Source organism: Mus musculus, chromosome 4 (assembly GCF_000001635.26).
Source record: "Mus musculus strain C57BL/6J chromosome 4, GRCm38.p6 C57BL/6J".
NCBI lineage: Eukaryota > Metazoa > Chordata > Mammalia > Rodentia > Muridae > Mus > Mus musculus.
The window spans coordinates 124,897,957-124,918,182 of record NC_000070.6 but is presented as its reverse complement, the minus strand read 5'-3'; the positions used below and the strand labels follow the sequence as shown (position 1 = coordinate 124,918,182).

Here is a 20,226-nt window from a genome sequence, read left to right as displayed (position 1 = left end):
ACACCCTGTGCTCACTGAGGGGCCTCCCTCCTGTGCTGGCTTCAGCTTTCTGTGGTGACCCTAGAGGTCAGTTTCTAGCTCACATCTATGCTCCAAGGTCCAAGATGGCTGTCTACCTGTGTCCTAAACAGTTTTGGAGCAACTCACATGCACATTCATAACGCAGCCCGTCATTCCCTGGCCCCAGCTCCACAAAGGCTGTAGGTACCTCCTCCTCCAGCAGTGTGTCCAGTCTCATGACCTGTGTCTCTACTAGACTTGGCATTCTTCATACCAGAAACAGACCATCCACAAAGAAGGTTCTCAGGCACACGCATACCCAGGCTCTGTGTTCAGAATCCCACTCACAACTGCTCAGTGCTTCAACAAGGACACACAGGAGGACCATGACACAGACAAGTTTTTATTACTTGGTACTGTATATCGAACCCAGAAATATAAACACATCTCTAGAGTTCCGCAAAGGAGCCTCCACCCACAACCAGTCCCTCCCCTGGGTGGGTGACCTCCCTCTGTCCAGTGAACAGCTCCATATATAAAAATAAATCTGCGGAGGGTCCCCAGTGACCCAGCACCCTGTATCATGCTGGTGCCTGTGCAGGATGAGGCCTGGGACCCCTCAGGATTCTAGGACCTCCTCATGAGAGGGGAGGTCTACCCTGGACACCGAAGTCCTGCCAACACAGCCAGGGACCCCTCTGCAAACAGCTGGGGAGGGGAGGACTTTGACCTTAATGACTGATGTAGCTGGAGATGAGGGTGAGGTTGATCACCCAAGACAGGGCACTGGTCCCCATGAGCCTTGGATGTTGGGCCAGTTTTCCCTGGAGGGAGGATGAAGTGCTTCAATAACCCCAGTTCTGTCAAAGGTGGGAGTGTCCCAGTATTCCCCAGTCGCGGAGCTCAGGTGCCCAGGGAGCAGACAGCTGGAAATGGGGGAGGCTCTGAGGGAGCTGCTGCTGAGGGCAGGTCAAGGCCAAAGGCACTGCTGGGAGCCACTGCTCCCCACTCTGCGGTATTCAAAGATGCAGTGTGGTTTACAGCCCCCCTCCAGGCTCTCTGTTAAGACATCCTTGCTTGGACCCTGAGCCTGCTGATGCCATTCACCCTAAGGAGAGGACACACTGCCCTGCAAGGCCTTGTTCAGTTTTGACTTTAAGAAGCCTTTTTGGACACCCCACTATGCAAACATCCACAATCCTGCCCATTCCCCTGTGCCTGGGGGGATCCCCTCCAGAGGTGTTCTCTATCCCGCCTACCCCTCTCCACTCTCACCTGCTCTGTCTCATCCCATGCCACCTCTCCTCCCTACATAGCAAAACAGGCTTCCATCAGGGGTCATGTAGACAAACTTAACCTCCATTGTCCTGTCCACATCCAGCGGCCTTTCTGCCCTCCTGGGATGGCTTTGGTCTCAAGGCCCTTGCAGATAGGTCAGCTTAGCACCATACTCCTTCAAAAGCTCTGAAGATCATACAGGGAGGCTCGCTGGAGGGAAACTCTTTTGTTGTGTACAGGGACTGAGCAGCCTGAAGGGGCTCACCCAGAGAGGATTAACTGTGCTCCCAGGGACAAGTGCTAGTACCATAGGGCTGGACAAGCTCTCTCCAGGGCTAGGCTTCTCCCTGGATTTTGGTTTGGCATTGACCCTGGCTCTGAGACTATATATAGGCTCTGACTTCCCCAAGTATATAGTGGGGCTAGATCAGCCTATCACACCCCTTCCTCAGTCTCTTTCCCCTCCAGAATGCAGAAGAACACCCCTATTGTGCTCCTCTGAAATCAGTTGCAATCAAATCAGACATCCGGACCTAGGGCAAGCACCAGGACTGTGTGTGGCCAAGTAGGAGCCTGGCTCTCATCCTGAACTGCCCACCCCCAGGCAAGAAGACATTAGCTCTGGAGTGTCCCCCTGGGGTCCAGACCCTGAGCTCAGCACCACTTGCCTGCTAGGGCCTTGGTACCAGTGTGCAGATAGACCTAGCCAAGGCACAGGACATAAGGGACACTACCCACTGGCTCAGGCTCCCGTACTCAGGTGCCTAGGCAGCTGTGGTCCCTGCCAGAACCAATGGGTCTCTCTCAGGGACCCTTTCTGCCTGGCAAGTCAAAAGCTCTCTAGGGAAATGAGATGCCCACTGATTAGGCCCAATCCCCACTGAGTGTGGAAGCTCAAGGGGCCTGAGCCAGGACAACAACTGAAACTCTCTTCCCCAACCAACACCCTTGACACCCCAATCTTCCCTTGACACCCTAACCTTCTTCCTACTGTTATGTCTGGGGTTCTATCCAGGGATCTGAACCTCGTTTTAGGACCACTAGGTCAGCAAGGTGTTGAGAGGAAAAATGAAATGGGACAACGTGGTACCAACCAGCTCAGGGCCCACTAAGGAAGAGCACGCCTCCCACCCAACGGGAGTGTAGCTTGCAGGTCCTTGGGCAGGGCTGAGCTGCTCACACTTGCACCCCCTGACCCTGTAGTTGTAGCACTCGAGTCTGCAGGGCACTGATCCCACTAAGGAGGGCTTCTCGATGCTCTGCGGAAGAGATGCCAAGGCTCCCCAGGTCCCTGCAAGGAGGAAGAGTTATGTCCAACTGAGCTAATCCTTCTCCCACCCCTCCCATGGAACCAACCCTCCACTTCCCCTTCTCTGGACAGGAACCAGGCCCAGGACAGATGGGGCTTTCCCAAGTTGGAAGGGGCTCTCTTGGGTTCCCTGAGCCCTGGCCTTGGCTTCTTAGACTCACTGGGCAGTCATCTCAGCCACGGCCTCTAGGCTCCCGTAGCCCGCTGCAGAGAAGTTGTCCTTGTAGCGGCACAGGTCTAGGGCCTCCAGCCAGGCACCCACGGAGCCAAAGGAGGGGAAGGTAGAAAAGGCACGGTCTGCCAGGGGTGTGGGAGGCCTGAGGAGCAGAGAAGCTACAGTCTGACAACAGCCAGGGTGTGGCATAAGACCCAGTCACTCTTGAAAAGCAGCTCAAGAAAAGACACAGGGAAAAGTAAGGTGACCACACCCAGTGATGACCGTGCCTCTCTTGGGCACCCAAAAGCCTCTGAAGACATGGGTCAGGATACTCAAGTTAGTGGGGAGCTGAGCTGATTAAAGGGCAAATTCCAGGGCATGACTGCCTGATGAGGTAAGATGTGCCTGAAGCAGGGATGTCAGATGGGTCTGGACAATGGGCTGAGCTTCACACCTGAACAGGTACGAGGAGGTGGTTGGTTGCCATGGAGATTTAGAAGAATAGTTTCAGACAGGTGATAAGTTTGGCTGGCTGGCCTGGCTTAGGGGTCAGTAAGGATATACCTGAGACAGGTGGTCGAGGCACACTTGGAGGGTTCTGGCTCCTGCCCCATCTTGCTCAGGATGCTGTGGATCTGGGAAAACCTGGGCCGTTCACTTGGATCTTTCTGCCAACACTCGAGCATCAGTCGATGCAGTTGGGAGGGACAGTTCCTGGGGGGCGGCAGCCGGAAGCCATCCTCCACGGCCTTGATTACCTAGGCTCCAGTGATGGGGAGCAGACAGGATGCTTCCAATTACCCAACATACACACCACACCACCACCACCACCACCACTACCACCCACCACCATCCCAGGGACTCTAGGCGGGATGGGAGTGAGAAGTCTGGAAGCTAAGAGGTCAGGGAGCTGGAGCCATACTTACATCTTGTCCAGACATATCCCAGTAGGGCCGCTCCCCAAAGGCCATCACCTCCCACATGACAATGCCAAAGCTCCACACATCACTAGCAGAACTGAAGTGGCCAAACTGTAGAGTCTCAGGAGCTGCCCAGAGCGCTGGGCTCCTGCCACTCTAGGTGGGTAAGCAGGGCAGAGCAGGAAAGCATTAAGTCACCAGCAGGCTTCATCCAGGCAGGCCACCAGCACCTACTACAGCCAGTCCCACATGTCTTCCCCTCACCCCTCCACATCTGAGGAAGCTGCCAGGCTGACACAGGCATGGTACCACCAGAGGGAAGAGACAAGGTAGGGAAGGAGGCTGAAAGGAGAGAAACAGCACATGCGAGCAAAGAAGGGGGCTCCTTACCATGGTAGTGTAGACAGCTTCTGCTCGGTCCCGGGGACCACGCCCAAAGCCAGAGATCTTACAGAGGAGGCCACTGCTGACAAGCACTCGGCGGGCTGCAAGGCCCCGGTGAACGTAGCCCATCTCCGACAGATACTTCATGGCCGATGCCAGCCCAGGCAGCAGACCCATCAGCTGCGCAGCCACCAGCTCCCCCTCGTGATGCTAGGGGACGGGTGAGGACTGAAGCCAGTGCTGTACACTCAGATCACCCAGGGAGCGTCTACATCCCTCTGGGATTTGGTGTACTGTGAGCATCGGGCCAGCCTGCCCAATGGGAGCACTGGCAACCCCAACGCCCAAAAGGAAAGAGAAGAGCCAAGAAAACCCGTGGCATTGATACTTCTCCACCCAGGGCTCCAACCGGCTACTCACCCTGAGGAAGTCATCAAGGGCCCCGAGGTTCATGTACTCAGTGACAATCATCAAGGGGTTTCCTGTATCAGGGACAGAGACACACGGAGTTACTGCCTCTGCCTATGGACAGCGCCCCCTACCACCTCCACCTCAGCCCAAAGAGCCAGAAGCAAAGCCAAGTTTTCTAATCTTGCCACCCACCCAGCCCCACCCCCACCCACCCTGGTGCTGAGGTTTAAAAAAAAAAAAAAAAGGTCAACTGTCCATAGTGGGACAGAGACAAAGTCAGTGGAAGTGAACTAAGGTTTGTGCCTGGGCCCACACTATAGCCTAGAGGGGCACCCCACCTGATGCCCACACGAAGGATGTGTAATGCCAGGCCTGCCTCGGGTGTGCTAAGCACAGGGATGTGTAGTGCCAGGCCTACCTCGGGTGACAACGCCTTCCAGCCGCACAATGTGGCTATGGTCAAACTGCCCCAGGGTGAGAGCCTCAGCCAGGAAGCTGAGCCTCTGGGAGTCTGAGCAGCCATCCCTCAGAGTGTGCACGGCCACGGGCAGTTCCTGGCGACCGGGCAGCTGCAGGCAGCCGCAGCACAGGTCCCCAAATCGTCCTGTGAAGAAACAGGCATCTCAGACTCCCACCAACAAATGGGGTAGACCGAAACAAGGTAACTCTGGCTCATGGGGTCCTTTCCAGCTTGCTGTGGGAAGCTCTTGAGTTTGAAGCATTTAACCTTGGTCTCCTTTTTTTTTTTCTTTCCTCTTGGCCTTACTTAGTCTCCTGTGTGATAGAGACACAGTAACTTTGCACATGCTTGCCCATCAAAGGTCATTAGATGCTGCAAAGCCCAGGGCAAGTGACAACTACATCTGTTCTGCCCTACAGCTCTTCCTGCCTTCTGTGGTGTGGGTTCTGGGGAGAGGCCTGTTTCTTGGAGCACAGTAACAAGCCAGCAAGGTGCCCTGAGCCTGCGGAGTTCCCATAGCAGCCTTTTAGGCGAGAAATTGAGGTTCAGAGCTGACGAGGGTGAGCCTCTTAGTCACTCCGCTAATCCATCATCAGACCTCAGGTGTGTCTGGCCCGAAGCTTCCTGGAAAAACCTCTCCTCACTACTCCATAAAAGCCTGGGTCTAAATTTGAGACTGCCTGGAGAATGGTCCGGAGGCAGATGTCCCACAGGGACCTAGGGAACAGACCAAGAGAGTGCAGAGTCACAGATACTTCAGGTGGGCGAGGGGCTTTCAGGGAAGGGGTGCCCTTAGTGCAGAGGCGGGGCTTCGGGCCATGGGTGGGGGACGGGCTTTCAGAAAAGAGGTGGCGAAGACGTGGGGCTTTCCATAGTGGGTGTTGCCTGGTGGGTGGGGTTTATCCAGTGTGCGGAGCTCCCTGATGGATCCAGGCTTCTGGGGTCCAGGGCTTGCCTGCTCCCAGGCTCTTCTCCAGGGTGACGCTTTTGGCATCTAGTTCTTTGGCAAACAGATGCACAGCCTGCAACGGGTCCCCGCAGCTTTGGGGGTCCAGGAACGTGCGTCGTGTCGGGACTTTGACTGAGAACAGAGGAAGAGAAAGCAAGACTGAGGGAAGGGGACTCATTGCTGGGATAACAGGAGGTGGCAGCTGGGAAGGAGCCAAAGACAGAGGTCTGTGCGGCACGGACAACTCACAGTGGAAATACAGTTCCTCTTCGTCATGGGCGTTGCCACTTCCTTTGCCATCGCAGGGCCTGTGGGGACGCAGAGGCATCCTTTCACCAGGCGACCCCAGCCCTTCCCACATCACCAGTGCCCAGAGCAGCACCTCTTGGTCCCTTCAGAAAGAAAAGCTCAGCCGGGCGTGGTGGCGCACTTCCAGTGCTTGGGGGGCAGAGGCAGGCGGATTTCTGAGTTCGAGGCCAGCCTGGTCTACAAAGTGAGTTCCAGGACAGCCAGGGCTACACAGAGAAACCCTGTCTCAAAAAAAAAAAAAAAAAAAAAAAAAAAAAAAAAAAAAAAGAAAAAAAAAAAAGCTCTGTGCCCCTTCTGGGGAGCGACTTTCTTGTCCTGTTGGCTTCTTTTATTTTAAATTTAATTTGTTTTTAGATTTATTAAGTGTGTGTGTGTGTGTGTGTGTGTGACAAGTTGCAGAAGTTGGTTCTTTCCTTCCACCCTGTGGGTTCTTGCATGCCCTTCTCCACTATGCCATCGTTTTGTTTGTTTGGTTGGTTGGTTGTTTGGTTTGATTTTTCAAGACAGGGTTTCTCTGTGTAGTATTGGCTATCCTGGAACTCACCAGGCTGGCCTACAAAGATTGTGGTGGCTTGAATATGCTTGGCCCAGGACTTGGCACTATTAGGAGGTGTGACCTTGTTAGAGTAGGTGTGTCACTGTGGGTGTGGGCTTTGAGACCCTCCTCCTAGCTGGCTGGAAACAGTCTCGTCCTAGCAGCCTTTAGATGAAGATGTAGAACTCTCAGTTCTTCCTGAACCATGCTCCTACCTTGATATAATGGACTGAACCTCTGAACCTATAAGTCAGCCCCAATTAAATGTTTCCCTTTTAAGAGTTGTCTTGGTCATGGTGTCTGTTCACAGCAGTAAAACCCTAACTAAAACAGGGATCTACCTGCCTCTGCCTCCCAAATGAGGAGATTAAAGGTATGTGCCACTATGCCTGGCTCACTAAGCCATTTTTACAACCCCCCTTCCTTCCTTCCTTTTTTTTGGGGGGGAGGGGTTCTTTTGGTTTTTTTCAAGACAGTGTTTCTCTGTGTGAAACACAGCCCTGGCTGTCCTGGAACTCATTCTGTAGACCAGGCTGGTCTTGAATTTAGAAATCTGCCTGCCTCTGCCTCCCAAGTGCTGGGATTAAAGGTGTGTGCTATCACTGCCCAGTATATTTCAATCTTTTAAAAATTACCGGGGGCTGGTGAGATGGCTCATCGGTTAAGAGCATCGCTGCTCTTGCTAAGGTCCTGAGTTCAAGCCCCAGCAACCACATGGTGGCTCACAGCCATCTGTAATGAGATCTGATGCTCTCTTCTGATGTGTCTGAAGACAGCTACAATGTACTTACATATAATAAATAAATAAATATTTTAAAAAAATTTACCTTGGGCCAGGCATGGTGGTGCACGCCTTTAATCCCAGCACTTGGGAGGCAAAGGCAGGAGGATTTCCGAGTTTGATGCCAACCTGGTCTACAAAGTGAGTTCCAGGACAGCCAGGGCTACACAGAGAAACCCTGTCTCAAAAAAAAAAAAAGGTCCTGAGTTCAAATCCCAGCAACCACATGGTAGCTCACAACCATCTGTAATGAGATCTGATGCCCTCTTCTGGGGTGTCTGAAGACAGCTTCAGTGTTCTTAAAAATTACCTCTTTCAGGCTGGAGAGATGGCTCAGTAGTTAAGAGCCCTGACTGCTCTTTCAGAGATCCTGAGTTCAATTCCCAGCAACCACATGGTGGCTCATAACCATCTGTAATGGGATCTGATGCCCTCTTCTGGCCTGCAGGTGTACATGCAGATGGAGCACTCATTAAATAAATAAATAAATAAATAAATAAATAAATAAATAAATAAATAAATAAATAAATCTTTAAAAAATTACCTCTTTGTGTGTGTGTGTATGCATGTATGCGTGCATGCACATGTGCACGAACATGCTATGACTGGCACTCCTGTGGAAGTCAGAAAACGAGGGAACAGTTTCTCTCCTTCCACTATGTGGGTCCCAGGGATTGAACTCAGGTCACCAAACTTAATGGCAAGCACTTTTACGCACTGCACCACCCCTGCTGAAAGATTCTTCCCCCCACCCACCCTCCCCCTTTCTTCACCTTTTGCTGCCTCAGTCACAGCTGTAGCCATGGTTTGGAGTCTGACAACCTCCTCCTCTCAGCACACAGACAACCCGAAGCCCATCCCCCTAGCTTTTCAGTGCCATTCTCTGTTCCTGGTGATTTTGCTTTGAGCAAACTCCAGAGCTGTGCAAGTCTATACTCCTGGCCCAAAGCTCCATACTACCCTGTCAGGAGTAACAGGCTGATCTTTCCTGAGCCAGAGGCAAAGCCCAGGGCAATCTGGATCTAGAGGCTGGGCTTCCCTGGCCCCACGAAGGCTCTGGCTTTTGTTCTGGGAGCAAAGGAAAGCTGGTGGGGACCTGGAGCAAGGGAATGCCCTGACTTAATTTATATTTTATATGTTTCCCCCCCCCCAGCTTACACTTGAGAAAGAAGACCCCGGCAGCCAGAAGGGAGCCATCTATAGTTCCCTCAGGAGATGGCAGTAGCTTGAGCTATGGGATGGCCAATCCTGTGAGAGATCTGTGGAAGGACAAGATGACAGGACCATGGGGCTTGGAGACTGCAGGTAGCTGAATGAAAGAGCGAGGAGCCCAGAGAGCTCACGGAGAGCCACTGCCAAGCAAAACGGGAAAGTTCAGATACCTTAGCTTGCTACATCAGGCTTATAGTGTGGATTTATTAACTCCTGGGTGGTGGGAGATGAAGAGGAGTCTATGAGTAGGGAATCTGATGGAAGGTGAAGCTGTTCTGAAAATACAAACCAGGGCTCTGTACTCTGCCCGGGGGAGACGAGGGAGCCTGAAAGGAAGAACTGGGAATGATCAGGCTAGAGGGGAAGAGAGTTGCGGAGGGGGATGGGAAGAGGATGCAGAAGAGGATGGGAAGGGGATGGGAAGGGGATGGGAAGGGGATGGGAAGAGGATGCAGAAGAGGATGGGAAGAGGATGGGAAGGGGATGGGAAGGGGATGGGAAGGGGATGGGAAGAGGATGGGAAGGGGATGGGAAGGGGATGGGAAGGGGATGCAGAAGGGGATGGGAAGGGGATGGGAAGGGGATGGGAAGAGGATGGGAAGAGGATGGGAAGGGGATGGGAAGAGGATGCAGAAGAGGATGGGAAGAGGATGGGAAGGGGATGGGAAGGGGATGGGAAGGGGATGCAGAAGAGGATGGGAAGGGGATGGGAAGGGGATGGGAAGGGGATGCAGAAGAGGATGGGAAGTGGATGGGAAGGGGATGGGAAGGGGATGGGAAGGGGATGGGAAGAGGATGGGAAGAGGATGGGAAGGGGATGGGAAGGGGATGGGAAGGGGATGGGAAGGGGATGGGAAGGGGATGCAGAAGGGGATGGGAAGGGGATGGGAAGGGGATGGGAAGGGGATGCAGAAGGGGATGGGAAGGGGATGGGAAGAGGATGCAGAAGAGGATGGGAAGAGGATGGGAAGGGGATGCAGAAGAGGAATAGAAGTGGGCTGTCACAGGAACCGAGGAAGGAGAAAGCACAGGAGACAAGGTCCTACTGAAGAAGGAAGTAGGATTGGGGAACAGTTTGCAAAAGGGAAATGTGTCACAGGAGAGAAAGGCATGAAAGGACTCTGACGCATGCCCTTTGCAACCCACTGTGAGCTCTTGCATCCCAGCATTCCCATACAGTGGCTGTGGAACTGGGTGGCTCATTTTTTTTTCCTATGTAATAAAACCATAATAAAGACAGCCCTGCCTACAACACCATGCTAACAAAGAGCTTACAGACATAGTGTGGGTGTTTTACTTTTGTTTCTTGTTTTGTTGCTGTGAGTTGGTCTCATTTTGTAATCCTGACTGTCTTGCAACTCCATATATAGACCAGGCTAACCTCAAAGGTGTATACCATCACACTGGCATATATGGTGTGAATTTGGACTGTCCCCCAAAGGCTTGAGTGCTAAAGGTTGAGGTCCACAACCTGGGGTGAAAAAGGAGGTGGTGGGGCCTTTGGGAGATGTGGTCTGGGAGAAGGAAATTGGGCCACTGAGGACATGCCCTTTAGGAGAACATTGTGACCCCAGCCCCTTCCTGAGTTTCTGCTTGCTGGCTGCCAATGAAGTGAGCCTCTGCTATGAGCTCCTATTGTGATAACTTGCTACCCACAAGACCAAGGTCACTTGATCAAACTACTGAAACTGTGAGCCTCTCAAAACTTTTCTTTGTCACGAATTAACTGTATTGTACATTTTGTCACAGTAACAGATGGCTAACATACTTACTAAGGCTCAGTGTGTGGTCAGGATGAGAATGGCCCCATAGTCTCATATGCCTTGTCTCAAGCTAGTGGAACTATCTAGGAAGGATCAGGGAGGTGTGGCCTTGTTGGAGTAGATGTGACTACACACACACACACACACACACACACACACACACACACGAATACCCCACATCCACTCTCGCCCATAAATAAAAATACACATACCTAAAAACAAACCTTTAAAAAGAAATTCTTGTAATTCAATCCATTACTTGGTATTGTAACTTACTTACTCTCTCTGGTTCTCATTACTGAAAGGCAGCTTGTCCTGAAATCGGCAGCTAGGCTGTAGCTAATCCTAGCCTGTTCCTGTACACTGGTAACTCTCCTGCCTCCTGTCTCCACAGCCCTGATGGTTAAAGCCAGGATGCTCCCAGCAGCTGCCCATCCCTGATTTCCCAGCAGACCCAGAGTACATAAGTCCTGTGAGGCTCTGTGAGGAAGGAGTTCCCATGCTTGCCCTGCTTCTCCTCCTTGTCCTCCCTCCCCCACCCCTTTTGAGATAGTGTCTCTCTGTTGTGCTCTGGCGATCTTGGAACTCTCTATGGAGACCAGGCTGGCCTTGAACTCACAGTTCCACTTGCCTCTGTCTCCTCAGTGCTCATGCCTTTGATCCCAGCTTGTCACATCTGCCTGACACAAATGGCTCCTGGAGCTGCAGGACAATCATCTCTCCTCTGTCACCAGCTTTGGTCAAGGCCATGCAAATAGCCAGTATCAAAGAAACACTCACTCTTCCTCTAGCCCACAGGTGGCTCAGACCCTTGATATGAGGCTCCCCAGTCAGCCCGCTTTGCCTCAACGCCCAGCTCCAACCCACCAGTTCTGCCTACCACAGCCCCAGAATGGGGTTGCCAGGGACCCCTGGGCGTAGCATAGGGCCCTGGGCAGGGTGGGGATACACACTGCTAACAAGTCTCTGCTTTGTGCAAAGGAAATGGAATCTTCTTCCAACCAGACCTGACCAGTCCTGGCCCCTCCCCTTCTTTCCCCCAGTCCCCTCCCTCGTCTTCCCCAACGTTTTCTGCCTGCAAGCTTCTTAGAGGGGAGGGGCGTGGCTCAGACGGATGAGTTTCCCTCCCTGTCCCCCTCTCTCCCACCCACTTACTGACTTTTTCCTCTTTGCTTGTGTTCAAGATCCCCCGAGGGCCAGAGCCCGCGAGGCACTCGGGAGAATCCTAATCGCACAGGAGCAGCTGGAGCTTGATTCCATCCTCCGCGATGCCTTCTGACATTTAATGAGTTAAGGAGCTAAATCCCCTTCATCCCAGCACGGCTGAGCTAGCTGCAGTGCCTGCAGCTGGTGCGCGAGCAGCGTGTGGGGGAGGGGCTGCCCTGGTCACACTGCTACCTTTTTGAAGGGAGGGGAAGGCAAGGGCCCAGGCAGGCCTCAAATTCTATATGTAGCTGAAGTAGGACTTGAACCCCTGACCTCCCTGCCTCCACAACCTAAGTGCTGGGGTCGCTGGCGTGCGTTCCCTGGCGGCATTGGGATCTATGCAGCAGTGTGCTTGAGTCTCAGTCTGTGAACTTGGTGTGTGTGTGTGTTGCACTTATAGGTACTTGTGTGTACATATTTTATGCACATGGTGACAGAACCTACCAGAGGTCACTGGGGTGAAACCAACTACCTACCTCCTCCAGATGGCCAACACACTCATCACGGAGCCCAGGACCAAGAGGGCTGAGATGGTCACCACGGTGACAACCACTGCAGGGCTCTGGTCCCTGGACCCTGGGGCAACTAGAGAGGAAAAAAACAAAACAAAAAAAACAAAACAGGGGGCTGAGGCAGGCAAAGGACTAGCTAGGCAAGCACCAATGCCAGGAGGATCCCTCAGCCGTTTGATACACAGTGACCAACACCCAAGGTGGCAATTAGTGTGCCAAACCCCTCTGCTTGCAGGCAGGGCCTCCCAACTGCAGCTTAGCTCTGAGAGGAGGCAAGAGTCCCAGTTGCTGGGGTTGGCCTCCCCTTATGCCTTTTTTTTTTTTTTTTTTTTTTTTTTTAATTATATTTAAGTACACTGTAGCTGTCTTCACACCCTCCAGAAGAGGGCGCCGGATGGTTGTGAGCCACTATGTGGTTGCTGGGAATTGAACTCAGGACCTTCAGACAAGCAGTCAGTGCTCTTAACCGCTGAGCCATCTCTCCAGTCCCCCTTATGCCTTTCAAGTAAACAAGTGACTTCCAGAAGCTCTGCAGAGTCACAGCCTCTGCTCCAAGTCCCTTCCCCAGCACGGAGTATCCGCCAACAGCAGTGCCTCAACATCGAGCATGCCTGTGTCTAAGACAGGCTGCTTCGTACCTGAACTATACCATCTGGCCTCATCACTCCAGAAGTCCTGGGAGGGTCACAGTCTCCAGTTAAAGCAGAGGGGACAAGTTGTGGAAAGTTATCTAATTCGTCCAAAATCACACAGCTTCTAAGTGGTGGGAACAACAGGGTTTTGATTTCATTTTCAAAATGGCATATCATGTAACCTGGGCTGACCTCCAACTTATGTAGCCAAGGGTGACTTTGAACTCCTGACCCTTCTGCCTCTGCCTCCCAAGTGCTGAGATTACATCATGTGCCACCACACCCAGGTGAACCCAAGACTGGAACCTGCCCCCTCAAATCCTCTGCCTACTGTCAAAGCAGCTTCGAAACTGGACAGACACTCACAGGACCCCAGTCTGCTTAAAGAAGTGCACAAGCCCAGACTGAGAGACAAGAGTAAATAAGTTAGTAAACAATATAAACAATACTTAACTATAGAAAAAAAACCATATCCAGAGCAGGGTGGAGGGCTGGGAGACCGAAAGACACAGAGTCTGCATCCCAGGCCCATATGCACAAATGGGGCCTGGGAAATGATAAGCAGCCCACAGAACTGGAGGATACACCCTACAGAGGCAGAGGGGAGCAGGGTGGAAGCTGAATCTGGGAATGGAGGGATATTGGGGAGGCACAGCTAGAGGACCTTGGATGCAGGCTAAGGAGAACGAACCATCCAGGAGGAGTGCACTGCCTGTTCCTGCTTGGCTGGAGAAGGAATGACAGAGATAGCTTCTGGAGTTGGGAGCCAGGATGGGAAGGAGGGGTGTGGAGAGGCACAGGACGCTGAGTAGAAAGATGGCTTTCTGTAGCAGGCTTGGGGTGAGGAAGGCTCAAGCCTGGGGGCCAGGCAATGTTGAACAGGGCATGGTGAGGTGGGCTCAGGTGGCTTCCACTACCAAACGCCTTCCTTACTCGCTTCCACTTGTCCAAATATTCCCCAGTCTCAAGACACGGCTCTCATCTGCTCTTGACAGCACCTGTCCGCGGCCAGACACGGACGGGGCATTCCTGCCTGTCCATCTTCCCCGATCCAGGGCTGTCTCCATATTTCATCTTCACCTCTCTTCGGGCTCCCAGCGTTTCCTATCTTGGATTACAGTTGTGGAGCAGGTTGGAAAGAATTCTTATCTTGACAGCAGGTGCCAGAATGCCTCTTAGGGGGAGCTGCCTTTGTTGAGGTAAATACTACGATGAACTGCCCAGGGTGAGATCCTGAGGACTGGGGCCAGCAGATGAGCAACAGAGAGAGAGCGCGCGAAGCTTCGAAGCTTCCGGCTGTGTGCTGAAGGGGGATGGGGGATAGGGGGTGGGGGGTACTGGAAGGAAGGGGAAGAAGCAGGCAAGGCACCAGGAAGGAGGCCATTGAAAGATAGGGAATTGAAAGATAGGGAGTTCAGCTTTTCTTTTGTTGTTGGAACTTTATTGAGAAGTGATTTATACACCATTCACTTCTCCCTCCCTCCCTCCTTCCCTCCCTCCCTCCCTCCCGCCTCTGTCCCTTCCATTCTTCTTTCCTCTCCCTCCCTCCCTTCCTATCTTGTTTCTTTTTTCTTTTTTTCTTTGTATTTATATGAGTACACTGTAGCTGACTTCAGACACACCAGAAGAGGGCATCAGATCCCATTACAGATGGTTGTGAGCCACCATGTGGTTGCTGGGAATTGAACTCAGGACCTCTAGAAGAGCAGTCAGTGCTCTTAAACTCTGAGCCATCTCTCCAGCCCCCCTTCTTCTTCTTCTTCTTCTCTTCCTTCTCCTCCTCCTCCTCCTCCTCCTCCTCCTCCTTCTTTTTGGTTTTTCGAGACAGGGTTTCTCTGTGTAGGCCTGGCTGTCCTGGAACTCACTCTGTAGACCAGGCTGGCCTCGAACTCAGAAATCTGCCTGCCTCTGCCTCCCGAGTACTGGGATTAAAGGCGTGTGCCACCACCTCCTAGCCCCTTTCTTGTTTCTTGAGGCAGGATTTCATGCGGCCCAGGCTGGCCTCAAACTCTTGGTTCCCCTTCCTTCCCTCCCACGCGCTGGGATGATGCTAGTTCACCTCCAGCTCCACTACTTATTGATGTCATCTCTGCTGACCTTGAATTCTATGTAGATCCTGGTCTCAAGTTGGCTTCACATGCTAAGCCTGGAGAGGACGGCAGACAGTGTGCCAAGGAGGACCAGAGGGAAGAGCAGCAGGGGGGATCCAGCAAGGTCCAGAGAGAGGCGATCTTGATGAGGCTGGGCATCCTCCAAGGAGGGGCACACCAGCTGGCACAGGTGTTAGGGGTCCCTGTGCTCAGGGAAGATGCCCAGTGGGTCACTACTGCAGGTGGATCTCAAATTCTCTGACTAAGATGTGAAGTGCTTCCCCCTCCCCTCTTTGTTTGTTTGTTTGGGTTGGGTTTTGTTGTTGGTTTTGGTTTTCAGTTTTTTGAGACAGAGTTTCACTGTGTATCCCTGGCTGTCCCGGAACTCACTCTGGAGATCAGGAGATCTGCCAGCCTCTGCTTCCCTAGTGCTGGGATTAAAGGCCTGAAGCTCTTCTGTGACTCCCTTCTGGACTCGCTTAATCCCTTCCCTTGTCTCTCCCTGCTGCCTGCATCCAGAATCTTCCAAGCACTCACACACATCACTTACCTTCCCCTGGAGTCTGCACTTCAATGCTTGGACTGAAGCTCTGGGCCTCCCACAAAGGTCCTGGGGAGGCCGCCCGGATCTGAAAAACGTATCTGGTAGCAGGCTTCAGGTTGGTGACAGTGACAGCCGGTGCTCCTGTCTTCACTGTGGAGTAAGTCTGCTCACTCTGACCCTGGAGAAGATGGAGCAGTGAGGCCCCGACCCAAGAGGCTGAGAGGAGGGTGGGACAGGGAGACGCAAGGGACTACCCTGAAATTGGGGGGCGGGGGACCCTGACCCACATCATCTGAGAAACAGCAGCAATTTCTTCCATAGAATCCCCAGTGCCTCTCTCTCCTCAAGACTCAATCCCATAATAGGCCAGAGCTTCGTTTGCAGGGGTGAGTAGGTGGTGGCTACCAGGGCTTGGCCATCCAGGGATGAGGCAGGCCAGAGCAAAAGCAAGCCTCACATAGCCACCTGCCCTGTCCTTGGTGAGCACAAGGCTTCTCCTCTCCCTGTCATCTGATTTGCGAAGCAGAGGAGAACAAGGATTATCTTGTTGGCTTTGTTCTGTTTGGATTCCCAGATGAGGCACCCAGACTCCAGGGGTAAAGACAGACTTAGCTGGAGGCTCAGGAGAACACAGACAGACTGTAACCTGTGAGCAGCTACTTTCTGTGCGGGGGTCTTAGGCAGCCCTTGTGAAGCCTCCCCTACTCACCCTGTGCTCTCCACCCCCATCCTTGTTAAGGAAGGGCCAGCCAGGGTGACACTTTTAAATCTTCCAGGTCTGACCTTTGTTGTACCCCAGTACATCTGACACCCAACGTTCCTCTCTAGGCTCAAACTTCTCCCCCAACGCCATCTCTCCAGCCCACAGCTTTGATCTGAGCTTTAGACTTATAGGAAATCCACTCGATGGCTGATGAGCCTCATACAGAAAAAGACCGTGCTCACCGAGCAGCCCTGCCTGCTCCCCTCCTCTCAGCCAGCAGCCTCCCCATCCTGGTCACCCAGGCTCATACATCCAAAAGTGATGTGGTGACCCGGTTTTTTCCTGGGCACCCCAACTGTCACAGCTCTCGACAGACTTCTATTAATCAAAGCCATTATCTGACTCAGCAAAGCCCTACACAGCGCTGAGGGAGTGGAATCTTGTCACCCTCGGGAAGAAGTTTCTCTTTAATGAATTAATTTGCATAAAAGTGAGGCACCATTTCCCAGATGATCACATCCCAGAGCTAAAGACGCCAAATTGATGGGGAAAGAGAGCACGGGGTGGGAAACAACTCCATTCATCAAATCTCAGCTGAACTATCACTAACCGCAGATTGAAAATGCAATGGAGAAGAGAAAGGTGGCCTTGGAGCCGCATGTCTGTAATCCCAGCGCATAGGAGGTGGAGGCAGGAGGCTAGCTGGGGCTACGGAAGGCCTGATCTCAAAAGTAAATAACTAAACCACAAATAAAAGAGAAGGAAAAGGGGCTGGAGAGATGGCTCAGTGGTTAAGAGCACCGACTGCTCTTCCGAAGGTCCTGAGTTCAAATCCCAACAACCACATGGTGGCTCACAATCACCCGTAATGAGATCTGATGCCCTCTTCTGGTGCATCTGAAGATAGCTACAGTGTACTCATATATAATAAAATAAAATAAATAAGTCTTTAAAAAAAAAAAAAAGAGGAGGAGAAGAAAGCCAGGCGTGGTGGCGCACGCCCTTAATCCCAGAGGCAGAGGCAGGTGGATTTCTGAGTTCGAGGCCAGCCTGGTCTACAAAGTGAGTTCCAGGACAGCCAGGGCTACACAGAGAAACCCAGTCTCAAAAAACCAAAAAAAAAAAAAAAAAGAGGAGGAGAAGAAAGAAAAGAGAAGACCATAAGGTTAAGGTTATGTGTGAGGAAGGGCATTAGAGGGAGGCAGCCTGGGGTGGGAATAGGGACAAGAATCACAACATTAGGCAGAAGGTTGGGTGTGGCGCGCACGCCCTCAACACCTTCAATCCCAGCAGGCAGGAGGCAGAGATTAGGTTTATGAGGAGACAGAGACAAGATCTTGACAGAGGTCAAGATAAACTCAAGGTCATCCTGGTCTACACAGTGAATCCCAGACCAACTAAGGCTCCACAGAGAGAACCTGTCTCAGAGCAAACAAAAAAGTTTCTCACAAGGCACTGTTTGCTATATAGAAAGCTGGGGATGGTGGTCTAGAGGCTGAGGTCAGCTGGGCTACACGGCAAGACCCTATCTCAAAACTAAAATAATTCTATGGAATTGATGGTGAGCATTTATTTATTTAGACAGGGTTTTTTTTTTTTTTCCTATGTATCCCAGACTGGCCTCCAATTCAGAGATCTGCCTGCCTTTGCTGGAATTTAAGATGTGTGCACCATCATATAGACATAGACATATATGACATACATGAGGATGTATGGATTTAATAAGTGATGCACCGTCTATAGTAAGCCACAGGAATGCAGACCCCCATTCTGGAACGTTCTCCACCCCACCCTACCACCAGCTTGGCAATGTGTTCAGGTGGCTCACACATATCTCTGTGTGCCTTTCTTTTGCAAAAGTGTCTGCTAATCATATTTGCAAACTCAGCCAGGCAAAACAGACCCGCCCCACAGCCAGCTCTTTATCTCTGCTAAACCAAGGAGATGAACTGGAGCAGTCTGTGGGTGAGGAAGGAGAGACAGAAGGAAGGAAGGGCCTGAGGAGGCCTCGTGGCTGAAGAATAAGGCTGAGGAAGGCAGGCAGGCTGGGATCTAGGTTGTTTCCTGCTGGGACTCACCTTCTCATAGTAGCGGATCTCATACTCTGTGCTGTTGGTTCCAGGAGCTCCAGCAGGCACAGGCTCTCGCCACGACAGCGATACGCTTTGGGGCTCCACGCGGTCCCTGCGGATTTCATCCTCTTCCCATGGTGCTGAGAGTAAGCAAAGCGGGATGCTCTCCTGGACTCTCTGCCCACAAGCTCCGGGTGGGGGCAGAAGGAGCGGGGCATGCACAGGGGAGCGGGGTTAAATGTGGGCGTGGCCTGTGAGGCCAGAAGGGCAAAGTCTAGGTAGGACCAGGGGCTTAGGGAGAATTTGTGGCCAAGGCTTCTCTCACTTTTGTTGCCTACTGGGAAGGAAAGCCCTGCTTGCCTTCCCAGTTTTCCTCATCCTGCTTGCTTCTCATCCTTCAGTCTCATTCTGTGGTTTGAAGAGCTAAGAAAGTGTGCAGCCCAGATTGGCTCGTTCACGGCGGTATGGCTGCAGACAAGCGAGGATTAGAAGAAAATCACCCCAACATGATAAAGGACAAACGTGGAAAGCCCACAGTGAGCATCACACTCAAGAGTGAAAGACGGGGAGCGTTCTGTCTGGAGAAAGGCCAGGATGCCAGTCACTGCTAAAAGCTCTAGCCAAAGCAACCAGGCAAGGAAAACAAACAAAAGTCGTGAATGGGAAGACACAAAGGCCTCATGGGATGGCATGATCTCAATGTGGAAAACCCTATAAAGAATTCACAAAGGATTCTCAGAGAACCAGTCTCACAGCATGGAGAATTGTATATGAAGGCCTTGGGATGAGACTCGACCCAGTCAAGGGCTTGATCAAGTTCGCCAGCGGGAGCGGCTGGTGACCAGCAGTGTCCTGCACAGGCAAGAGGCCCTTGAAATAGTGCAAAAAGCAGTATCAGATTCTGGGACGCCGGGGAGTCAGAAAAAAATAGACATCAGATAGCAAAGGGCAGAGGTGGAGATGGCACACATATACCCTGCCCTTTGACAAGGGCTTGGATATGGCTTCCGGTCTCATGTGGTATATACCCAGTAGGCCCAATTTAAATTCCAATGATGCCGATGGACATCACTGGAGCCAAAACTCACAGTTGACAGCTGATTGCTGGTATAGGGGACAGGGAGGGAGTGTCGTATTTTTAACCTCTGTAAAGCCAGTGGGACTAGACAGACCCATGTGGCTGTAGTGAACCCTAGGCTACACTACCAACTGAGCGGTACTGTCTCCCATCCTAAAAATAACTTTAAAAAAATCCTTTAGTCTTTCCCCCAGTGCCTGACCCTTTGAAAAAAGCAATGTCTTTGTGAGCCGGACAATAGCAGCCTGTCGCTCCACTGCACAGCTGCTGAGCGTACTCTCTCTCCCCTGTCCCCGGCAGGCTGAATTCACTTGGGCCTGGCTTAGAAGTAGAAGTGAGCTTCCTAGGAGGTGGTAAAGCCCTTTCTCGACCCAGATGGGGGCAGAGTCAGAGAGAGGCGAGAAATGTCACGTTTGAACTTTGTCAGTCAAGAACATCAGACGGCCAGGGGAATCCACAGCCGGACACAGTTGCATTTTGGCCCCTCAGAGATGTGTTAGATAAAGGGTGGATAGCTCTGAGAAGGAAGGGTTAGTAAGATGGCTTAGTAGGTAAAGTACTTGCCATACAAATCCGAGAATCTCAGTTCAAAAACCCAGAAACCATGTAAAGGTTTTTTTGGTACTGGAAGCTTTCTGGAGAGTTAGCCTGGCTTACGGAGATGTTCTTTCTCAAACAAGAGAGGTAAAAATGGACACCAGAGTGTATCTTCTGACCTCCATATATACATACATACCTACACACACACACACACACACACACACACACACAAATCATATATATACACATACTCAAAAACAAAACAAACAAAACCTAACACTCAAACTAAAACCTCAGCCTGAGCCCCAGCTGTCCATGATGAAGTCATCACAGCCCAAGTTGCCAGGAGAACTGCTTCTAGGGAGACCTGCAGCAGCCTGT

General features: G+C 52.0%; 1 protein-coding gene across 11 annotated transcripts in view; it reads right to left on the bottom strand.

Annotated features, from left to right (window-relative positions):
• Positions 1–381: 381 nt before the first annotated feature.
• The window catches only part of Epha10 (Eph receptor A10), a 36,272-nt gene continuing 16,427 nt past the window's right edge, over positions 382–20,226 (bottom strand). For 4 of the 11 annotated variants that reach the window (XR_003954919.1, XR_003954921.1, XR_003954920.1 and 1 more), the window contains 10 exons: positions 18,234–18,695; positions 15,459–15,630; positions 12,151–12,259; positions 6,118–6,176; positions 4,878–6,000; positions 4,469–4,530; positions 4,055–4,258; positions 3,309–3,820; positions 2,749–2,904; positions 383–2,569 (listed from right to left, as the gene is read on the bottom strand). Coding sequence is in view for 4 of the 11 variants with exons in the window: in NM_001256432.2 (NP_001243361.1) it covers positions 2,455–2,569; positions 2,749–2,904; positions 3,309–3,502; positions 3,671–3,820; positions 4,055–4,258; positions 4,469–4,530; positions 4,878–5,063; positions 5,875–6,000; positions 6,118–6,176; positions 12,151–12,259; positions 15,459–15,630; positions 18,234–18,367 (1,667 nt within the window). In the remaining 7 variants the exon portion in view is untranslated. Of the gene's footprint in view, positions 2,570–2,748; positions 2,905–3,308; positions 3,821–4,054; positions 4,259–4,468; positions 4,531–4,877; positions 6,001–6,117; positions 6,177–8,651; positions 8,753–12,150; positions 12,260–14,379; positions 15,112–15,458; positions 15,631–18,233; positions 18,696–20,226 lie in introns of those variants that run through there. The other 7 variants (NM_001256432.2, XM_017320152.2, XM_006503027.2 and 4 more) reach the window with 7 other exon arrangements.